A 17984-nucleotide genomic window follows, 5' to 3' on the forward strand; every position below is an offset into this window, starting at 1 on the left:
AGTCCATTTTGTTTTTGCACATGCACTTGTAATGCAGTTATGTAAATGGACAATGTCATGCAGGTGCTATAAAATCAATCCCAAAGCCTACCATGCAGTTTACCAGTGTTTTGCAGTTAGAATAAGAAATATATGTAGAAATGAATACAAAGCATATATTTTAGTAAGGTAAAGTCTGCAATGCTCAAAGAGCTTCTGGCCTGACTGCAGGTAGAGAACAGCCTTTTGTTCACATCAGGAGGGGTAAAATCATGAGCCCATTGTCCCAGCTGCTTTTTGCTCCAGGAAAGTTCCCTGGTGCTCAGTCTGATAGGAGACTGAGTGGACCTGGGGAATTCCTGGAGGGACTGGAATGAGTAAAAGTTTCCATTCTTACTTAGGATTTCACCTGGGACTCCCAAGGTTGGAGTCCAGTGCTTTACCCACTAGATCACCATAGCCACCACATATATTTCATTGTTTGAAACATTCACTACAATTTGGACTCCATGAAATATTTTAATCAATTATAAATGGAGTTTTGCATGGGTTTTTTCATTACAATATCTAACAATTCCTGCAAATCACTGGCATTTTTTCTAGTAATAACCATACCATAAATATTCCATAATGGTCATTCTCTGTGTTTCCTCTTTAAATTTGCTGTATATCAAAATATATTTGATAAAGTAACTTTCAGGCCTGTAGCCAAAAATGAGAAACATATGGTGAACTATGACACTCTTCGCAAGATCTGACACTGATGAGTGATATTGCCTTATTATTTTCTCACAATGCACTGAATACAAATAGTGAATCCATATTGCAGTTTCTTACTTTTTTGTGTAATATGTACTACTGAAGATAACATGCCTATCAAAAAAGAAATATCAGTAGTTGCAGATCCTGTATCATTTAAAGAGGAATCACATTTTAACAGTTTACTGAAAAGTTCTGTGTTTCACTCACCTGTGCCACTTTCTCACCCATGTTTGGAGTGTGCAGAGCACCTTGGAAGAATTTTGCTGATCCATTATCTTGAATGGAGAACTGAAAAATATAAACAGCAATGAATAACACATTTCTGGAGTAACTTATGCGTTATCACATTATCACGAAGTATTTAACTTCTTATTGTATGATAAGGTGTTCTTATTTCTCTATACTGCAATGAGGTACAAAACATCAAATGTATTCCTGTGTGCTAATGAGAAGTCCTTGATGGAATATAAATAATTTAAGGAGTAAAGGTAGCAACTTGCAAACAGCCGAGGTGCTGAGTCACTAGCACATTAGCAGGAACATAAACAAGTAACACAATTCTGCTGGCTTTAAGGCGAATTTTTGTTCAAAGCTATAGTGTGTACACACACACACACACACACACACACACACACACACACACACACACACACACACACACACAGGCACAGCAGCCCATTCAAGTTGCACAATGGCACAACATTATTAGACAGAAAACCATTACCTTACAGGTGTGTGTGTGCAAATTGGGGGCAGGGATGGGGTGGCAACAGTTGGGTGGATGTGTATTCATTTCTGAAGAAGAGTTTATCCAAAAAGCCAGCAAAATTCTCTGTCTTGGTAATGTGTCTATCAATGACTCAGCACCTCATCTATGAAGTGAGTTACCTTTATGCCTTAAATTATTAAAATAGTATTCTCATTTATATGTTACTGTACTGACTAATTACACAGCAAAATCATGTAACAAACACAACCAGTGCAGTGTACATACTGAAAGTTCACAAGTAATTAGTAACTATTAGGCAGTACCATACTTCCTACACATTGTTTTATCCAATGACTTTCACAATGTGCAAACATAAGCTTCTGCAGCCTTTGTCATTTTCTGTAAAACTTTCCTCGGTATGTCACCATGTTGTCATGCTGTTTTATATACACCAACAAATTTAGGACATTGCTGCAAACAGCCTTCATCAAGGTGGTGTCCACTAATACACATACCTGATAAATGATACTTGGGATAGAGGTCAAAACATCGGCCTATAAAACCATTAAATGACACAGTACATAGACAGATAAATTTTACTGAAGAGCTTCCACAATATGTAAAATATTTCCAGGTTTCAGTCATCAGTTACTTATCATTTCTTTCAACTCTGGTACTCATTTGTCAACATGGAAATGCACCTTTCAGACATTATTTTAAACTATATATCTCCAACCATATTGGTTGGAGGAACTCGGGGTATTCCACTGCCCATAGCACCATGCCTAATAATGAACTATGGTGTTGAAACCAACAATCGTGTCGAGGACACCTTTTGTTTTCAGCATTTTAAGTGTCATTCCCAGGTCTCATACTTCCTGTGTTATTACAGCAGTACTATGCACATTACGGGTGATGAATTATATTTCGTGTTTTATAGTTGGAAAGCCAATGTGTGATTTATTACAATTCAGTTTAATGGTAAATACTACCAATAAAATGCATACGTAAAACATATACCTTCAGTCATTTCATATTCCTGAAGGTTCTCTTTCATGATGAGATCTATCAGATACCAAAAATCAATAAATGAAAGAAAGATGAGGGTAAGATTATAATATTCCACTGGTAACAAGGTTGTTAGACAGAGCCTGAGCTCAGATAGAACAATGATGAGCGATTTGTGTACTTTTCAGAGGGACTGTCTCTGTGAATTTGTCAAAATTGATTTAGGGACTGGAATTTGAATCTCGTTCTCCATGTTCTGAGGACTGCAACTGCCAGTCTGAATGAAAATATAACAATACCTGTGTCAGTCACAGGTGCAATATTTTCACATGACTATTCATTGTTAGTAGTACAATAGTATAATTATATTTCTCAACACTGAAACTAAACAGAAGGCACAATTATCTGACAAGGAAAATTCAAAGTAATACATAAAGGGGAGAAAATATTAAATGTCCTACAAACAATTTCAAGTAGCTATAGTTATAGCAAAACCTTTTTGCCAGAATCATGCAAGACAAAAATTCATCTGAAAAACATAACTGATATTGGAAATATGCTGCTGTACTACAATGAGATCACATATAAACTAAAAGCTGGGTTTAAGTGAGCATATCAATCATATGTGTACACTTTTTATGATGATAACTTAAATGTTATGTGGTGTACAGCCAAATACACAAAAATCATTATGAAGATCTGGTGCAATGAAAAAATGTAGGAAAATAACGTTAATCTCAAAAAAGTGAAAAAGCAGGGAATTGGAAGGCAAATAAACAGAACTTATTAGAGATGAGAATTATAGTGAACTTTAAAAAACCCTACAATAATTATGGAAATGACAAAGGGCACTTATCAGTCAGTTGATATCTGTGATAAATGGAGCAAATAAAACAGTGAAAATAGAAATAAGACATGCCAGCCCAAAAGTAAAATGTAGTAGTATATAGGGTAAGGCGTTTAGCTAAATTATGAAATGAAAAGTTGAAACAGAGGTGATTACTGGAATTAAAAATGTATCATGAAGAAAGATCAGATGCATCTACAGGAAAGTAATAGGCAAAAATATTATATAGTACTGAAAAGAGGAAACTTGCAGAAATTGAAGAAAACTATTCAAATAATAATACCTATGATTTTTATCAGAGATTTAAGGACAGTCTGGAGGGAGAGCAAACCATAAGTGTATGTATAATAAAGGAAAATGGCAAACCTGGCTTAAGCAACGCTGAAAATCACTAAATACTTGCAAAATATTTTTATCAGCTTCTTAATTGTCCAGAACCAATCTATGAGTTGTAATTACCACTAATGAAAATCTAGAAGATTTACTTCTATCAAAGAAATTAAAGAAGTAATTAAAATCTTACAAAACAATAAAGCTAGTGGAAAGACTCTATTACAGCAGCAAAAACAAGAAATTACATGAAATTAATTTCTGAAGAAATCAGGAAAGCAGAGAAAATCCCAGAAGAGTGGAAGGTAGCTTTGATACATCCACCACATGAGAAAGCCAATAAATGATACATACACAAAGAGAGGAATTTCTTTGTTATCAGTTGCATATAAAATACTTTGCAACATTTTACTCAACAGAGTAGAAAAAACACTGGACAGTCATTTAGATGAATTTCAAGGTGCTTGTAGCAATGGTAGGTCATGTTCTGAACAAATATTTAATCTGAAGTTAATCATTCACCAGCGATTACAGAATCCAAAAGATTTTGTAATAATGCTTTCTTTTTTAAAAAATACTTTTGATTCCATCAACAGACAAACTGCAGATAAAATAATCTGAGAATTTACTGTTAAGTCTAAAGTAGCAAAAGTTAAATTTATGGGAGAAATAGCTCTGTCCTTAGAAGCAAACACAGGTTTTTTGTCAGGAAATGGCCTATCCCTAATTATTTTTGTGTTCTAGAGAAAACAGTGAGAATTAGGAATGAAAAATTGAATGAATATAAGATTTCACCACTAAGGTTGGAAAGAGGAAACAAAAATAGTGGAATAAACTATCTCACATTTGCAGATGACTTTGCTATACCTACTTTTTGAAAATGTGGCAACTGCTGAAACACAAGTTAATCTTTTAGAAGAAATAGCCAGTAGTACAAGTTTATGAGTTTCTGCAGAAGAAATCAAAATTTTTACAAGCATTAAAAATGCACTGAATTTTCTTAAAACAGATACTGGAAGAATTTAAAAGGATTCAAAAATTTAAGTACCTTGCAGAGATAATGAAAGAAAGATTTGGAAAAAGCTGCTATAGGGGAAATGATGCACAGAAACGGAAGGGCATTTAATATAACTAAAGACCTTTAGAACAAAATATTCCTGTCCAAAAATGTGAAAATAAGGTACTACAATGCAGCAGTGAAGCCAAATGTTTATATGCAAATGAATGTCTAACATCAAATTATCATTTAGGTACATTACAAGTACTAGAAAGGCAAATCATTAGGAAAATATTAGGCACAATAAAAACTATGGAAGGTTGAAAATTATTTAGTAATGATGAAATTTATCGAAACATTGAAAAAGTACCAGAAATAATGAGAAAAATAAGACTGTTATTTTTTGGACATTTATAATGAATGCAAGACAGTAGATTAACCAAAAATATATTCCAGTGTTTGTAGGATAAGAAGTCAATGACAAGATGGATCTATGAAGTAAAAAAAGCATTAAGAAAAAATAATATAACAGTTGAAATAAACAGCTGACAGAGAAGTGTTTATGGAAAAGAGTATTGAATATGGTAAGAGTCCAAGGTAGGAGAGTTAAAATAACTGATCTGAAGTGGTCAGAAGACAGGAATAGAAAACATAGTAAATGGATAGAGTAGTGTTGGAAGAAAACGACAGAACAACAAATAAGGAATTGAAATTAGCACATCGTGCTTAGTTGGCTCATCTGAGGGGGAAAAAATAGAACTGATCAAAACACCCCTCCTAATGCAGAAGAAAGATTTGATAAATGAAAAATTGTATTCAGTTCTTAAAACAAGGAAAAATAACCCACCAGCATGGCAAAAGACAAAAAGACACTGAGATGGAGGAAAAATGCAATACTATGCTGTAGTTTGAAGCTAGTAGTACTGAAATGATTCAGAAAAAGCATAATAAGCCAATCTAAACACATTTCTAAAGACATGTAACAAAACGTTTCTAATATGAAATCTTGTGGAACATAACAACATTTCAGTTTTTACAGTTTTCTTCCTCATAAGGAATTGCTACAAAATTACTCTGTAAGTGATTGGTTTGGTTCAAAAAGGAAGAAATTTCTCATTTTACATAAACTGTGCAGTATCAGAATCTTTACTATATACTGTAACATCTAGGGGAGCTACTCTCACTGCACATTGGTAGTCTCAACACAGTTCAGAAGGAAATGAAAGAATCTAGTAAGAGGCTGTCAGTGCAGAAAACTATAAGGCTCAATGCAAAAGCAATGCTTATGAAAGGCAACAGTCCAGGTTTGAGTGCTGATTTGGGATTGACATTTAACTTTCTGTAAATGTATACTAACAATGTAGCTACAACAGTGTACCACAACTGCAGCATAAGTAAAGCTATAAAAATGTACTCTAACCAATAAATTGAATAATCATGAGAATTCCGCCGCAAAACAAAGTTGAAATATATTCATAAGACATGTTTTTAAACCAGTTAAATAACTTACAATTCAAGGAAACAGAGATAATTTGGCAGAAAATTAAAGATGAAACTATGAGGCATCCGTATAAACAATCAGTTAAGATGGGATCACTGTATTAATTAGCTGGTTAAGAGACTGTGTTCAGAACTTCTTTTGAATATACAAGCTATTTTCCAATATGTTGATCATTGTGCACTGCAATAATTCATAGTTTTTGTACTAGAAAAACCACATACATGTGAATTTGGTTGCCAACAACTGATGGGTTTCAGAATTGCTCACAGCCAATTAAAAACCCACCAAACTGAGGCAGCAGTGACGCATCACTAATGAGCTCAAGACAAAGGACAAAAGTAAGCAGTGATGCATGTAGATTCAACACGGTCATAAAAAACAAAGACTCAACCATCACTGAGCAATAAGATGTTGAGTGTTTTTTGAGACTCACCATGGTGTAGTGTTAATATATTATGATCATATGCATACTACCAAAGTCTCTTAATGAGATTACGAGTGACTGTCAAGAAAAAGCACTCTAGGGACCTGTCCCAGGCTACTTCTCTGTTGTACTGAATTTTGCCACACCTACATTTCCCTGATATGGCTCTCAATGACTTCACCCCCTTGCCTATGATGAATAAACCATTATGTGCCAAAAATTTCCAGAATGATAAGTTTATATCCAACAAGCTGGAGCATTTCCTGAACAGTACTTCTACAATACAGGTCCCTGCCAAATCATCTATCTTTTGAAAAAAAAAACATGTTCTTTTGAGAACAGTTACTATCTTCATATATAGTTAAATGGTTACCTGGCCATTGACCTTCATCTGTGCGAATGCGCACAGATTGCCCGAACTATTATGGGAATCGTCACCTTAGTGGTCACGAGTAATGAGTGGATGGGCAAAGTATCTATTAGGAACATTACATATGTAGATTGTGGACAGTTGGGAATGTGGGTCTCATGGGAAGCGTGCAAGGGGTAAGTCCCAAGTCCCTGCAGTCGGCCTATTCATCTGTGTCCTTGGTGGCTCAGATGGATAGAGCGTTTGCCATGTAAGCAGGAGATTCCGGGTTCGAGTTCCGGTCGGGGCACACATTTTCAGCTGTCCCCAATGAGGTATGTCAACAACACCTTTCAGCAGCTGAGGGTTTCAATTAATTATCATTTTTTACTAATAGCAGATTCATTTTTTCAAGGTTCTAATTAAAACTTTATGACTACTCCTTGTACAGTGAGATATGAATTCATGTATAAAAATAATTCTTTCTGAGTCCATATATTGGCAGTTAATGAATGTCAAGATGGTAGTAGTCCTGTTGCGCTTTTACAGAAATACATAGATTTAATTATGCAATGCATAATAAGCACAATGGAAACATTTCTTGAAGTTCATACAAAACTGCTGACATTAGTTGATGTTCAGTCTACAAGCTGGGGGAACTACTTAGTTATGTTTCTAGCCATTATGCAAAATAAATATCAAACACAGTTGCACTACCACATTCTTGAAACAGTATGGCACTTTTTTAGCAAATTTTGTGTTATTCATTGATCAAACAGTAGTGTATGCATCTGCTAATTCTAATAGCACCATATATCAGAGATCAATGGCTAGAAATATTCTATTTGTATACTACTGAAAATATTGTGCAGTCACACAAGGCATTTTATTAAGGAAGACCCCCAAAAATGACAAACTGGATCTTTTTCTTCCCAATTCTTAATTTAAATATATGAATACAATCTACATAAGTATGGTAATTTTTGGCATTTTGGAAAGTTTCTTTACACTCAGCTTAATTCAAAATTTCATATGTGACAGTGATTAGTCTACAGTGCATTACCTACTGAAATCATTCTGGGACACAGAGAGCAAAATATTTTCTACAGTGCAATGAACATTTTGGAATAAATTTCATTCTCACAAAATTTGTGTTGCCCAGGGAAGCAAACATTCATTTGCAAGTCTCAATCAGATATACAGTTTTAATTAATAAGAAAATTTCACTTTTTACCATAGTGAACTTCTGGCAAAAATACTGGCATACCAGGCGTACGCCAAATATTTTTGCAGTGTAACATAGTGATAACTAGAGAACAAATATACATTTACAGAAACATGTAAAACTATGGGACGGATAGATACTGCCAATAGAAAAATTAAAGATGCTTCTGGAGAAAAGAGAAGCAGTTGTGTGAAAATCAAGAGTTCAGATGGAAAACTAGTACTAACCAAAGAAGAGAAAGCTGAAAGGTGAAAAGAGTGAATATATAAAGGAGCTATACAAGGAAATAAACTTGAAGGCAATATTACAGAAAGGGAAGAGGAAGTAGATGAAGATGAAATGGGAGATACTGCAAAACTAATTTGAAAGGCCAAAACAAGGCCCCTGGAGTAACTGACATCACTCAGAACTGCTGATATCCTTGGGAGAACCATGAAAAAATTATTCCACCTGGTGATCAAGATATATGAGACAGGGGAAATACCCTCAGACTTCAAGAAGGATCTAATAACCCAATTCCAAAGAAAGAAGGTGCTGACAGATGTAAGTATTAGCAAACTATCAGACTAATAAATGATGGCTGCAAAATACAGATACAACTTTTTTACACAAGAATGGGAAAACTGGCAGAAGCTGAATTTGGGGAATATCAATTTGTCTTTCAGAGAAATGCTGAACCATGAGAGGCAATACTGACCCTGTAGCATATCTTAAAGAAAGGCAAATCTACATTTATAGCTTTTGTATACTTACAGAAAGCTTTTGAGAGTCTTGACTGGATTACACTCTTTCATATTTCAAAGGTATCAGAAGTAAAGTACTGAAGTGACAGGTTATATACAACTTGTACAGAAACCAGGCAGCAGTTATAAAAGTTGAGGGGCATGAAAGGGAAGCAGTGCTTGAGAAAGGAGTGAAACAGGGCTGCAGCATATCCCTGATGTTATTCAATGTGCACATTGAACAAACAGTGAATGAATGCAAAGAAAAATTTGGACAAGGAATTAAAGTTCACTGAGAAGAAATTAATTCTTTGAGGTGTTGAAAATTACATTGTTATTCTCTCAGAGACAGCAAAGGACTTAGGACTTAGAAGTGCAGTGAATGGAATGGACAGTGTCTTGAAATGATGATATAAGGTAAATACTAATAAAAGCAAAACAAAGGTAATGGAATTTAGTCAAATAAAATGAGGCAATGCTGAGAGAATTATATTAGGAAATGAGACACTAAAAGTAGTAGATGATGTTTACTATTTGGGCAGTACAATAACTGTTATGGCCAAAGCAGAGAGGATATAAAATGTAGACTCGCAATGTAAGAAAAGAGTTTCTGAAGACCCAGCGAGGTAAGGGATTTTCTCTGCCTCGTGATGACTGGGTGTTGTGTGATGTCCTTAGGTTAGTTAGGTTTAAGTAGTTCTAAGTTCTAGGGGACTGATGACCATAGATGTTAAGTCCCATAGTGCTCAGAGCCATTTTTGAAGTTTCTGAAGAAGATAAACTGGTTAGCACTAAATTTAAATCTAAGTGTTAGGAAGTCTTTTCTGAAGGCATTTGTCTGGAATGCAGAATTTTACAGAAGGGAAACATGGACAATATGCACTTCAGATAGGGAGAGAACAGAAGCTTTTCAAATGTGATGCTACACAAGAATGCTGAATATTAGATGAGTAGAGCATGTAACTAATGAGGAGACACTGAACAGAAATGGAAAGAACAGAAATTTGTGGCATAACTTAAGTAAAAGAAGGGAGTGATTGATAGGACACATTCTGAGATGTCAAGGAATTGTCAAATTAGCATTGGAGGGATGTATTGGGCACGAAAGTTGCAGAGGGAAACTAAGAGATGAGTTGTTAGTCAGAGATGAAGAGGCTTGCACAGGATAAGAGTAGCATGGAGATCTGCATCCAATCAGTTTTTGGATGGAAGATTACAACAATAATGTAGTAAATAATAGCAGAATATGTATTCTGTGAAAATGAGAAATATAAGTACTGCGTAAAGCTGAAAGGGGAGCAAGGAGTCACGGAATATGTCTTAAGAAACATTTTACTGTGAAATAAAAACAAGACAATGACCAAAATACAGATAATCTCTTCAAAACTACTCATGTGTAATCAAAATCTGTTTTTAGGTAATGTTTGCTACTGTATTCTCCATCTCGTGCATTGTTAACGCAGTTTTAAAGGTGATCAAGAAACTGTTTTTCAAGCCTTCCTCACAAGCTGATGGTTACCCTCTTTATGTTATCTGGTGTGTGAAATGATTTCCTCTAATGACCCACTGAAAGTATGAACTGCTCCCAAGAATGCCCAGTTGGGTTCATGTCAACACATATTGCCAGCCATTCCAGTTGATTGGTTGACTGTACGGCTGGATTATAGATTGGAGAATATTGTCCCAATACTTCGAAGCCCTCAAATTACCCACAATTGCAGGGGAAAGTGTACATATGTACATGACAGTGGTCAAAAATGTGACTAACCCATCTCTGTACAGAACACAAGGACCCTGAGACATTCATTGGTGCCTGGCCATCTCCACACTCTTCTATGAAAAATGTTGAGACATGAGACAAATCTTGCAGATGACAGTGAAAAGGAACCTTCAGTATTGTGGATCCATGTTTTATTCCAAGTTTCATAGTGACTTCAAATACCATAGAGGGAAGGAGGGGATTGTACTGTTGTTTATAAATGATGTCTAGTGGCTGAAACAATCATTTGGAAACAGTAGTGTACTGTATGGGTTGACACAGCCCTCCCAATAGCCTCCAAAAAAGCATTGTGCAGTTCTGTTGTATTCTTGTAAGAGCACATACTAGCCAAAATTTGTAGACACCACTAACCAGCTGGTGTTATTGACCACATAACTACTACAAGGCAGATCTTTAATATTTTGTTTTTCTCTATAGCAGCTGAATACTTCAATAATATTGCTCTGGTGCAGTCGTTCCCAACAAGTGGTCCGGGACCCCGAGGGGTCCGTGAGCTATGCCAGAGGGGTCCGCAAGATGCTATTGGAATAAAAAATATATTAAGTATATTTTGTATGATAACAGATTTTTTGTTTTGGCCACTTCCTGCATGAGCAGAGCTTTACTGAATGCTAACTTCTGTGTCTAGTGTCTTCCTAGAGCCAACTGACACTAGCACACTCTAGTGCAAAACTAGAATTAGATGGAGGCAAATAGTTCTGCTGCATGCCGTTATACTGCGTGCACTGCCTCTTTGCAGCTGACAGCTGACAGTCACTTTACACAGAAACTAGCATTCCAGCCGATGATCGGCCATTGTTAATTTATTGCCAGTGCTTTCACAGACCGTGTTGTTTACATATTCAATTTTAAAACAGTAATGTTTGTAAAGCCTTGTTTTTCATGGAAGCTACAGTTCGCATAGTTAAAAATGGACCGTTGGTTAAAAAGTGGTTTGTTAAAATGAGAAAGGCCTACAGATGAAGAGGAAGATAATGCATTTGATGTTCTAAAACCAAAGTTCTCAGTGTCCATTGAACCTAAATTGTCGGTGTCCCTTGAACCTAACCCTTCCAAGATCAGTGTTAAGCTTACTGGAAAACTTCGAAAATATAACTCTTGACTACTTGGAAATCGGTTTTGCATTCACTGGACCTGAGCAACAGCCTAAACCTCAATGAATAATTTGCTGTGAAAACCTTTAGGATGAATGTATGAAACCAGCAAAACTCCGATGCGATCTTGAAACAAAGCACCCAGAGTACAAAAGTAAGTCATTAGATTTTTTCAAAAATAAATTAGGAGAGTTGAAAACATCTCATAAAACAATCACCAAACACAGTGGTGCAAATGTAAATGAAAAGGCAAGCCTTGGGTCTTACAAGGTGGCTCAGCTTATTGCTAAATGTGGGAAAAACCACACAATTGCTCAGGAACTTATACTGCCATCATCAATAATACTTTGCCGGAGAATGTTAGGTGATGCAGCTGCTAAGGTGATAGGAACTGTCCCGCTCTCAAATAATACTGTTCAAAGATGAATTACTGATATGGCAGTTAACATCAAAGAAATATTGCTGGTTAGACTTTCATGAGTGATTTGTACATTCTACAATTGGATGAAAGCACAGACATATCAAAAAAATCTATAATGTTGGTTTTCGTATGATTCTTATAAGAGGACCAAGTGTTTGAAGATTTTCTTTTTTTTTGTGAACTACTGCATACAATAGCAGGCGATATGTTTACTGCATTATATAATTATCTCAATGAACACAATGTCACCTGGAAAAAATGTGTAGGCTTGTCGACAGATGGAGCAAAGTCAATGGCTGGCAAAGAACAGGACTTCTAGCTTGTATCAAAGCAGTAGCCCCTGAGGTGAAATGGACTCACTGTTGTATCCATTGTGAGTCCTTAGTAGCCAAAAGATTGCCTGAACCTTTGCAAAAGATATTTAATAAAGTAGTTCAAATCATCAACTACATTAAAACTCGACATCTGCAATCCAGATTATTTTCTTTGCCTGTGTAAAGAGATTGGCAGTGAGCATCAGCAACTTCTTATTCATATGGAAGTAAGATGGCTTTCTCCAGGTAGAATATTGCCAAGGTTTTTTGAACTTAGAGACGAGGTTCATGTCTTCCTTCTTGACACAAATTACACAGATTTTCTCATTAACTTCTCTTGGCTTTGCTCAGTTGCGTACTTAGCTGATGTGTTTGAAGACTTGAATATGTTAGACTTGAGTTTACAAGGAAAAATGTAGATATGTTCAAAGTTGAGGATAAGATTAGTGCTATGGTCAAAAAGTGTAAGGTATGGGTGTCAAGGATATAAAATGTGTCACTAACTAACTTTTCTACTTTATAACAATTCTTGGAGTTGTCAGAGGAGAGTTTGCCTCACAAGATCAAGATCAATGTAGCCGAGCATTTTCGCAGCCTAGCCACCACTTTTAGAGAGTATTTCCCTGAACCCGACCCTGACAACAGATGGATTCGAAATCCCTTCAGCTGTGAAGAAATAGACAAATCCAAGGCCTCACTGAAGAAGAGCAAGATCAACTTGTGGGTCTGTCCAGCTGTGGTACAATGATAAACATTTTCATCAGTGATAAAATTACAGACTTCTAAGCATCAGAACAGAAGGACTACAAGAAACTTGGAGATAAGGCAATGAAAAAGATCCATCAATTTGCAACCACATATCGTTGTGAGCAAAACAAATATAGGAATCAGCTTGACATGCGGTCGGATTTCAGAGTGAAAGTTTCAAGTTTGGAATCTAATATTTCAGAAGTAATGACTCAAAGGTCAGATTGAACTCATCTCATTAAGAACTGAAAATTAAAACTAACTGTATACTGATGGAGTACTCTGTTGTAACTGTATTTTTTTAAGTAAATAATACCGTGTATGAAATTAGTGTTTTCTTATTTTTCACAAGTGTCTACTCAATGCAATCTCAAGTGTAGTACACTTGAAAGACCAATACACTCAGTTTTAATTTTTTCCTGTCATTTTCAGTTCATACTCAATTTTTATTTTTTAAAGAGTTTGTTATACTAAACACCCAGATTTGAAGACAAAGATTTTGAGCAATAATCAAAAATTTAACAGTAACAATGATGGCTAAATTGAAAAAATTTTAAGCTGATTATTTTTTCAATAATGAATATGTCAATGTTTTTTCTAAGTGCCAAAAATAGAAAATGTATAAAAAGACTCTTAATATGGCTTTTTAGGTACTTGATACTGTGATATGACAAGGTACCAATCATGCTTGATGAGGGGGTGCTCGAGAAAATTTTGTTGGGAACCACTGCTCTGGTGTATGCCAATTCAGCCAGCAACTTCCCAAATGTACAAACCTTCTTATAACAAGGTGACAATAGTCTAACCTTGAAATGGCTCATGAAGACAAGTTGTCAGACTTAACACATGCCACATTTTCATTTTTACAGTAAGATACACAGCACACTCTAGCAAACTGCACAGAGATTACAGATGTACTTTCCCCTCCATTACACAAATAGTTGTACATAGTGTTTTCTTGAACTTGGAGTATCCTGTAGTCAAAGGTGTATTGAGAATGCGGGCTCTAGTGGAAATAATGCAAACTTTGCAGGCCACAAGGGTGATGCAGAATTGTTTTGAGCAAGTTACACAAAATTTCTTTTATCTAGTTCATCTTGCCCACACTTTCTGTGTAAGTTAAGCCAAATATAAGCTGATGAATCACCACACCTTTATCTCTGGCTGCTGTGAGAAAATAGTCCCCTGAGCATTTGACTGGTGAATTAGTGCTACTTTCAGCTCTTGAGAAATGTACAAATTAGATATATGTTGTAAGTTTCAGTTTTCAGTTACATCTCTTTTACAATTCAAATTATTTTTCCTGAACAGTGTGTCGGCCAGCCTGGATATGGTTTTTAAGCAGTTTACCACATCTAACTGGGTGAATACTAGGCTGGTATCCACATCCTGCCTCAGTTCCACAATTTGCAAACATTTTGAACATGTTCTCACACCTCCGAATGTGATAAAATTAGATGCAGAGAGATGAGATAGGCAAATGCCATCCTAGAATGAAGTGGTGGTGACAGGAAAGGCATCTGTCCACCCTCTAACATTGTCAAATCCAGATTAACATACTGAACCCATGAAGACATGTGATAAGGCCATTAAACAGAAGAAGAAGAAGATGGCCTAAGCACTAAAGGTAAAAAAGTAAAGCCGTATGGCATGAATGGCTGGAAGACCTTACAGGGCAGGTTCATCTGCCAACAGTAAAGGTGAAATACCAGGACAATAGCTATCAATCAAACTGAGTAAAAGGACAAATTATATATAAAAACAAAGATGAGGTGACTTACCGAACGAAAGCGCTGGCAGGTCGATAGACACACAAACAAACACAAACATACACACAAAATTCAAGCTTTCGCAACAAACTGTTGCCTCATCAGGAAAGAGGGAAGGAGAGGGGAAGACGAAAGGAAGTGGGTTTTAAGGGAGAGGGTAAGGAGTCATTCCAATTCCGGGAGCAGAAAGACTTACCTTAGGGGGAAAAAAGGACAGGTATACGCTCAGGTATACACTCATGCACATATCCATCCACACATACAGACAAATACTAATTTACAGCTAAGTGACATGAAAGTAGTATTTAAAATGTATACGTAACCTGAATAGCTTGATAACTGCTAAATTTCATACATTGATCTCAAATTACACAAAATATAAGAATGGAAATACGCATTTACTAATTGCTAATAACCCTGATGAGTGAAACTATAGTGATTTAGTAACCATCCTATATTAATTAGACTGATTGGACTTCCATGTACTCATTTACAGTATAGAAACAGTGTTTCTGGTGTAAATTGTTTAGTCTATCTCTAAATCCATTCTGAGCTGAATTCAGACTGTCAGATAACTTATTATACATAAGTACTCCTGTATGTCTCACACTGCCATGAGCGTTATGCAAACACTGTTCCATAAAGATGTTATTTGAATGGCAGGTTTGGTGTTGGTGCACTTAATTATTATTTGTAACCAATTTAATATTTCTATCAATTAATCAGACAGTTTCAAGAATATACACACATGGTAGTAGTAAGGCATTTAGTTCATGGGACAGACTTTTTGCTCTAGAGGATACTGAAACCAGCTTCATTGTTTTAATAATTCTTTTCTGCATGAGGAATATATCTTTGCATTTCTTGCCACAAAAGGGATGCCATGTGAGATGAGTGAAAGCACACATGTTTTGAATGCTTCAACATCACAGACTTAGCTAAAGATACTGACAGCATAGTAAAAGCTACTCAATCTGCCCAATAGCTTTCCCTTATGTGCATCTGATTGCAAAGTGTGATCTATACCTAAGAAATTTTGTTACTTTTTATTGTTTGATGATGGTACTGCCAATGACTATATGATCAGTTTCAGATGGTGATTGTCAGACAGAAGTTAAATTTATATATACACTCCTGTCTTTGTTCAGTACTATTTCATTGGTGTTTAGGGAACTTACTGTATTTTTGTTTGTGTTATCAATCACTTTTCTTACTTCCTGTACCGAGTGATTAGTGAGGAGGACATTTGTATCATCAGCAAACGTTTGCTTCTTAATACAGCTTCAGAGATCATTGATAAAAATGCCAACAAATGGGGACCAAGTGATTTTTCATGTGAAAGGCTTTGTTTACAATCTGTTCATTGGATTGTATGCTTTCTTCTCTTTTTGATGTAATTACTGCTCTCTGTTTTTTGTTTTTCAGATAGGATTGAAACTAGTCATTTCATGTGCCTCTAATCCCATAACTCATGATTTTCTGTAGTAGCAGTTTCTAGTCTACAAGATCAAATTCCTTGCCGGGAGCAAGGAATATTCCTTTTTCACATTCAGTGCCATATTTATTTCATTTAGGAAAGAGTGTATGACCTCATTAACAGGTTTTCTCCTCCTGAAGCCAAACTGTTGATGACTTAGTGAGCAATTTTTTTTCCAAGAAAATTTGTAGCTCAAGCACACATTGTTTTTTCTGTGACCTTTCAGAGAATTGGTAACATAAATATAGGTGCATAATTATTGATATATGTTTTATCACCATTTTTAAGGAGTGGAATAATCATTGGAGTTTTGAGGGCATTAGGAAGCTATCCAGATTGAAATGAAATGTGTAATCATACCACAAATGGAAAAGAGAAAGTACGACAAATTTGTTTTAACACACAGGTATGCTATCAGTGTCACATGTATGTAAATTTAGATTCTGATTTATAAATTCATGATTTCTTCTGGGGTTACCAGAGTGACATACACTGATTTTTAGAACCCTGTTACTTCAAAGCACTGTTATGCTGCAGCAGTGTTGACTAAGGAAGATAATTTGTTACCAATGTTAGTAAAAGGAGTATTTAACACCCCATAGATAGTCTCTGTATTGGTTAATTCAGCTCACACATGGTTAACACATTTTAATGAATCATTCTTGGATTTTCCGCCAATAGTATTATTGAAAATTTACTGTGTGGCTTTAGGTATGTTGTTTGAGTTTATTATAAATTCTCAGTTATGCATTTTCCTTGCCTCGTGTGAGACTTTCCGTAGTACATCCTCATACAGCTGTAAATAATCATCAAATGAGTTGCTGTGATAGTTTGATTTTGTATGTATAGTAACCTCTTATATTTGCAAGATGTGTGTACCTGGGGTTCTACAGTAACTAGTAACTTTCTTGTGTTTGCTCTGTAAGGGCACTGGTTTTTAGGAAAGGTCACATCACAACAGTTCTGTAGAGCTTTCATGAACTCATACAACTTATTGTTGACAGTAATAGCAAATTAGAGACACTGCCAATGTACAGTTGAAAGTAAATTTATTGGCTTAGTTATTGTGCTTTTATTAGCTGGCAGACTTTTATAAGCCAGTGGAAGTTTTTTACTCTGGTCATTGGTGGCATAGGCACCCTCAAGGAGGCAGGAGCAAGAGGGGGCATTTATAACCCCTCTTCCCTCCTGAAATAAGGAGAAAAGAGTTTTTATTCATTACAGCATTCTCATACACTTCTAGAAGTGATTTTCTATGATTCTGTAAAACCCTTGTTTAGCAACGTAGTCATAGCATTATGTGGTGGATCACAGTGAACTAATTCTATGGATTAAGCAATTGCTAGATAAAATCATTTCATGGCAGTTTTTATGGTTTCTACAGATGCGTGTGAGGCCAACAGGCATAGTGGTAAACACTTGTGATCAGATATGCTATTAAATATGTTACACAGTGTGGATCATATATTGGATTTATGTGAGTACGAGTAACTTGTAGTCATTATCCTACATGGGTATTTGTTGATGCT

The 17984-nt window shown here is 35.7% G+C and overlaps 1 protein-coding gene across 2 annotated transcripts in view; it reads right to left on the reverse strand.

Moving 5' to 3' along the window:
* The window catches only part of LOC124722111 (potassium voltage-gated channel subfamily H member 2-like), a 1246495-nt gene that overhangs the window by 70037 nt on the left and 1158474 nt on the right, over positions 1-17984 (reverse strand). For both annotated transcript variants that reach the window (XM_047247314.1, XM_047247313.1), the window contains exon 8: positions 949-1029. In XM_047247314.1, coding sequence (XP_047103270.1) covers positions 949-1029 — 81 coding nt within the window. The remainder of the gene's footprint in view (positions 1-948; positions 1030-17984) is intronic.

The sequence above is a fragment of the Schistocerca piceifrons genome, chromosome X, assembly GCF_021461385.2.
Source record: "Schistocerca piceifrons isolate TAMUIC-IGC-003096 chromosome X, iqSchPice1.1, whole genome shotgun sequence".
In the NCBI taxonomy this organism is placed as follows: Eukaryota; Metazoa; Arthropoda; class Insecta; order Orthoptera; family Acrididae; genus Schistocerca; species Schistocerca piceifrons.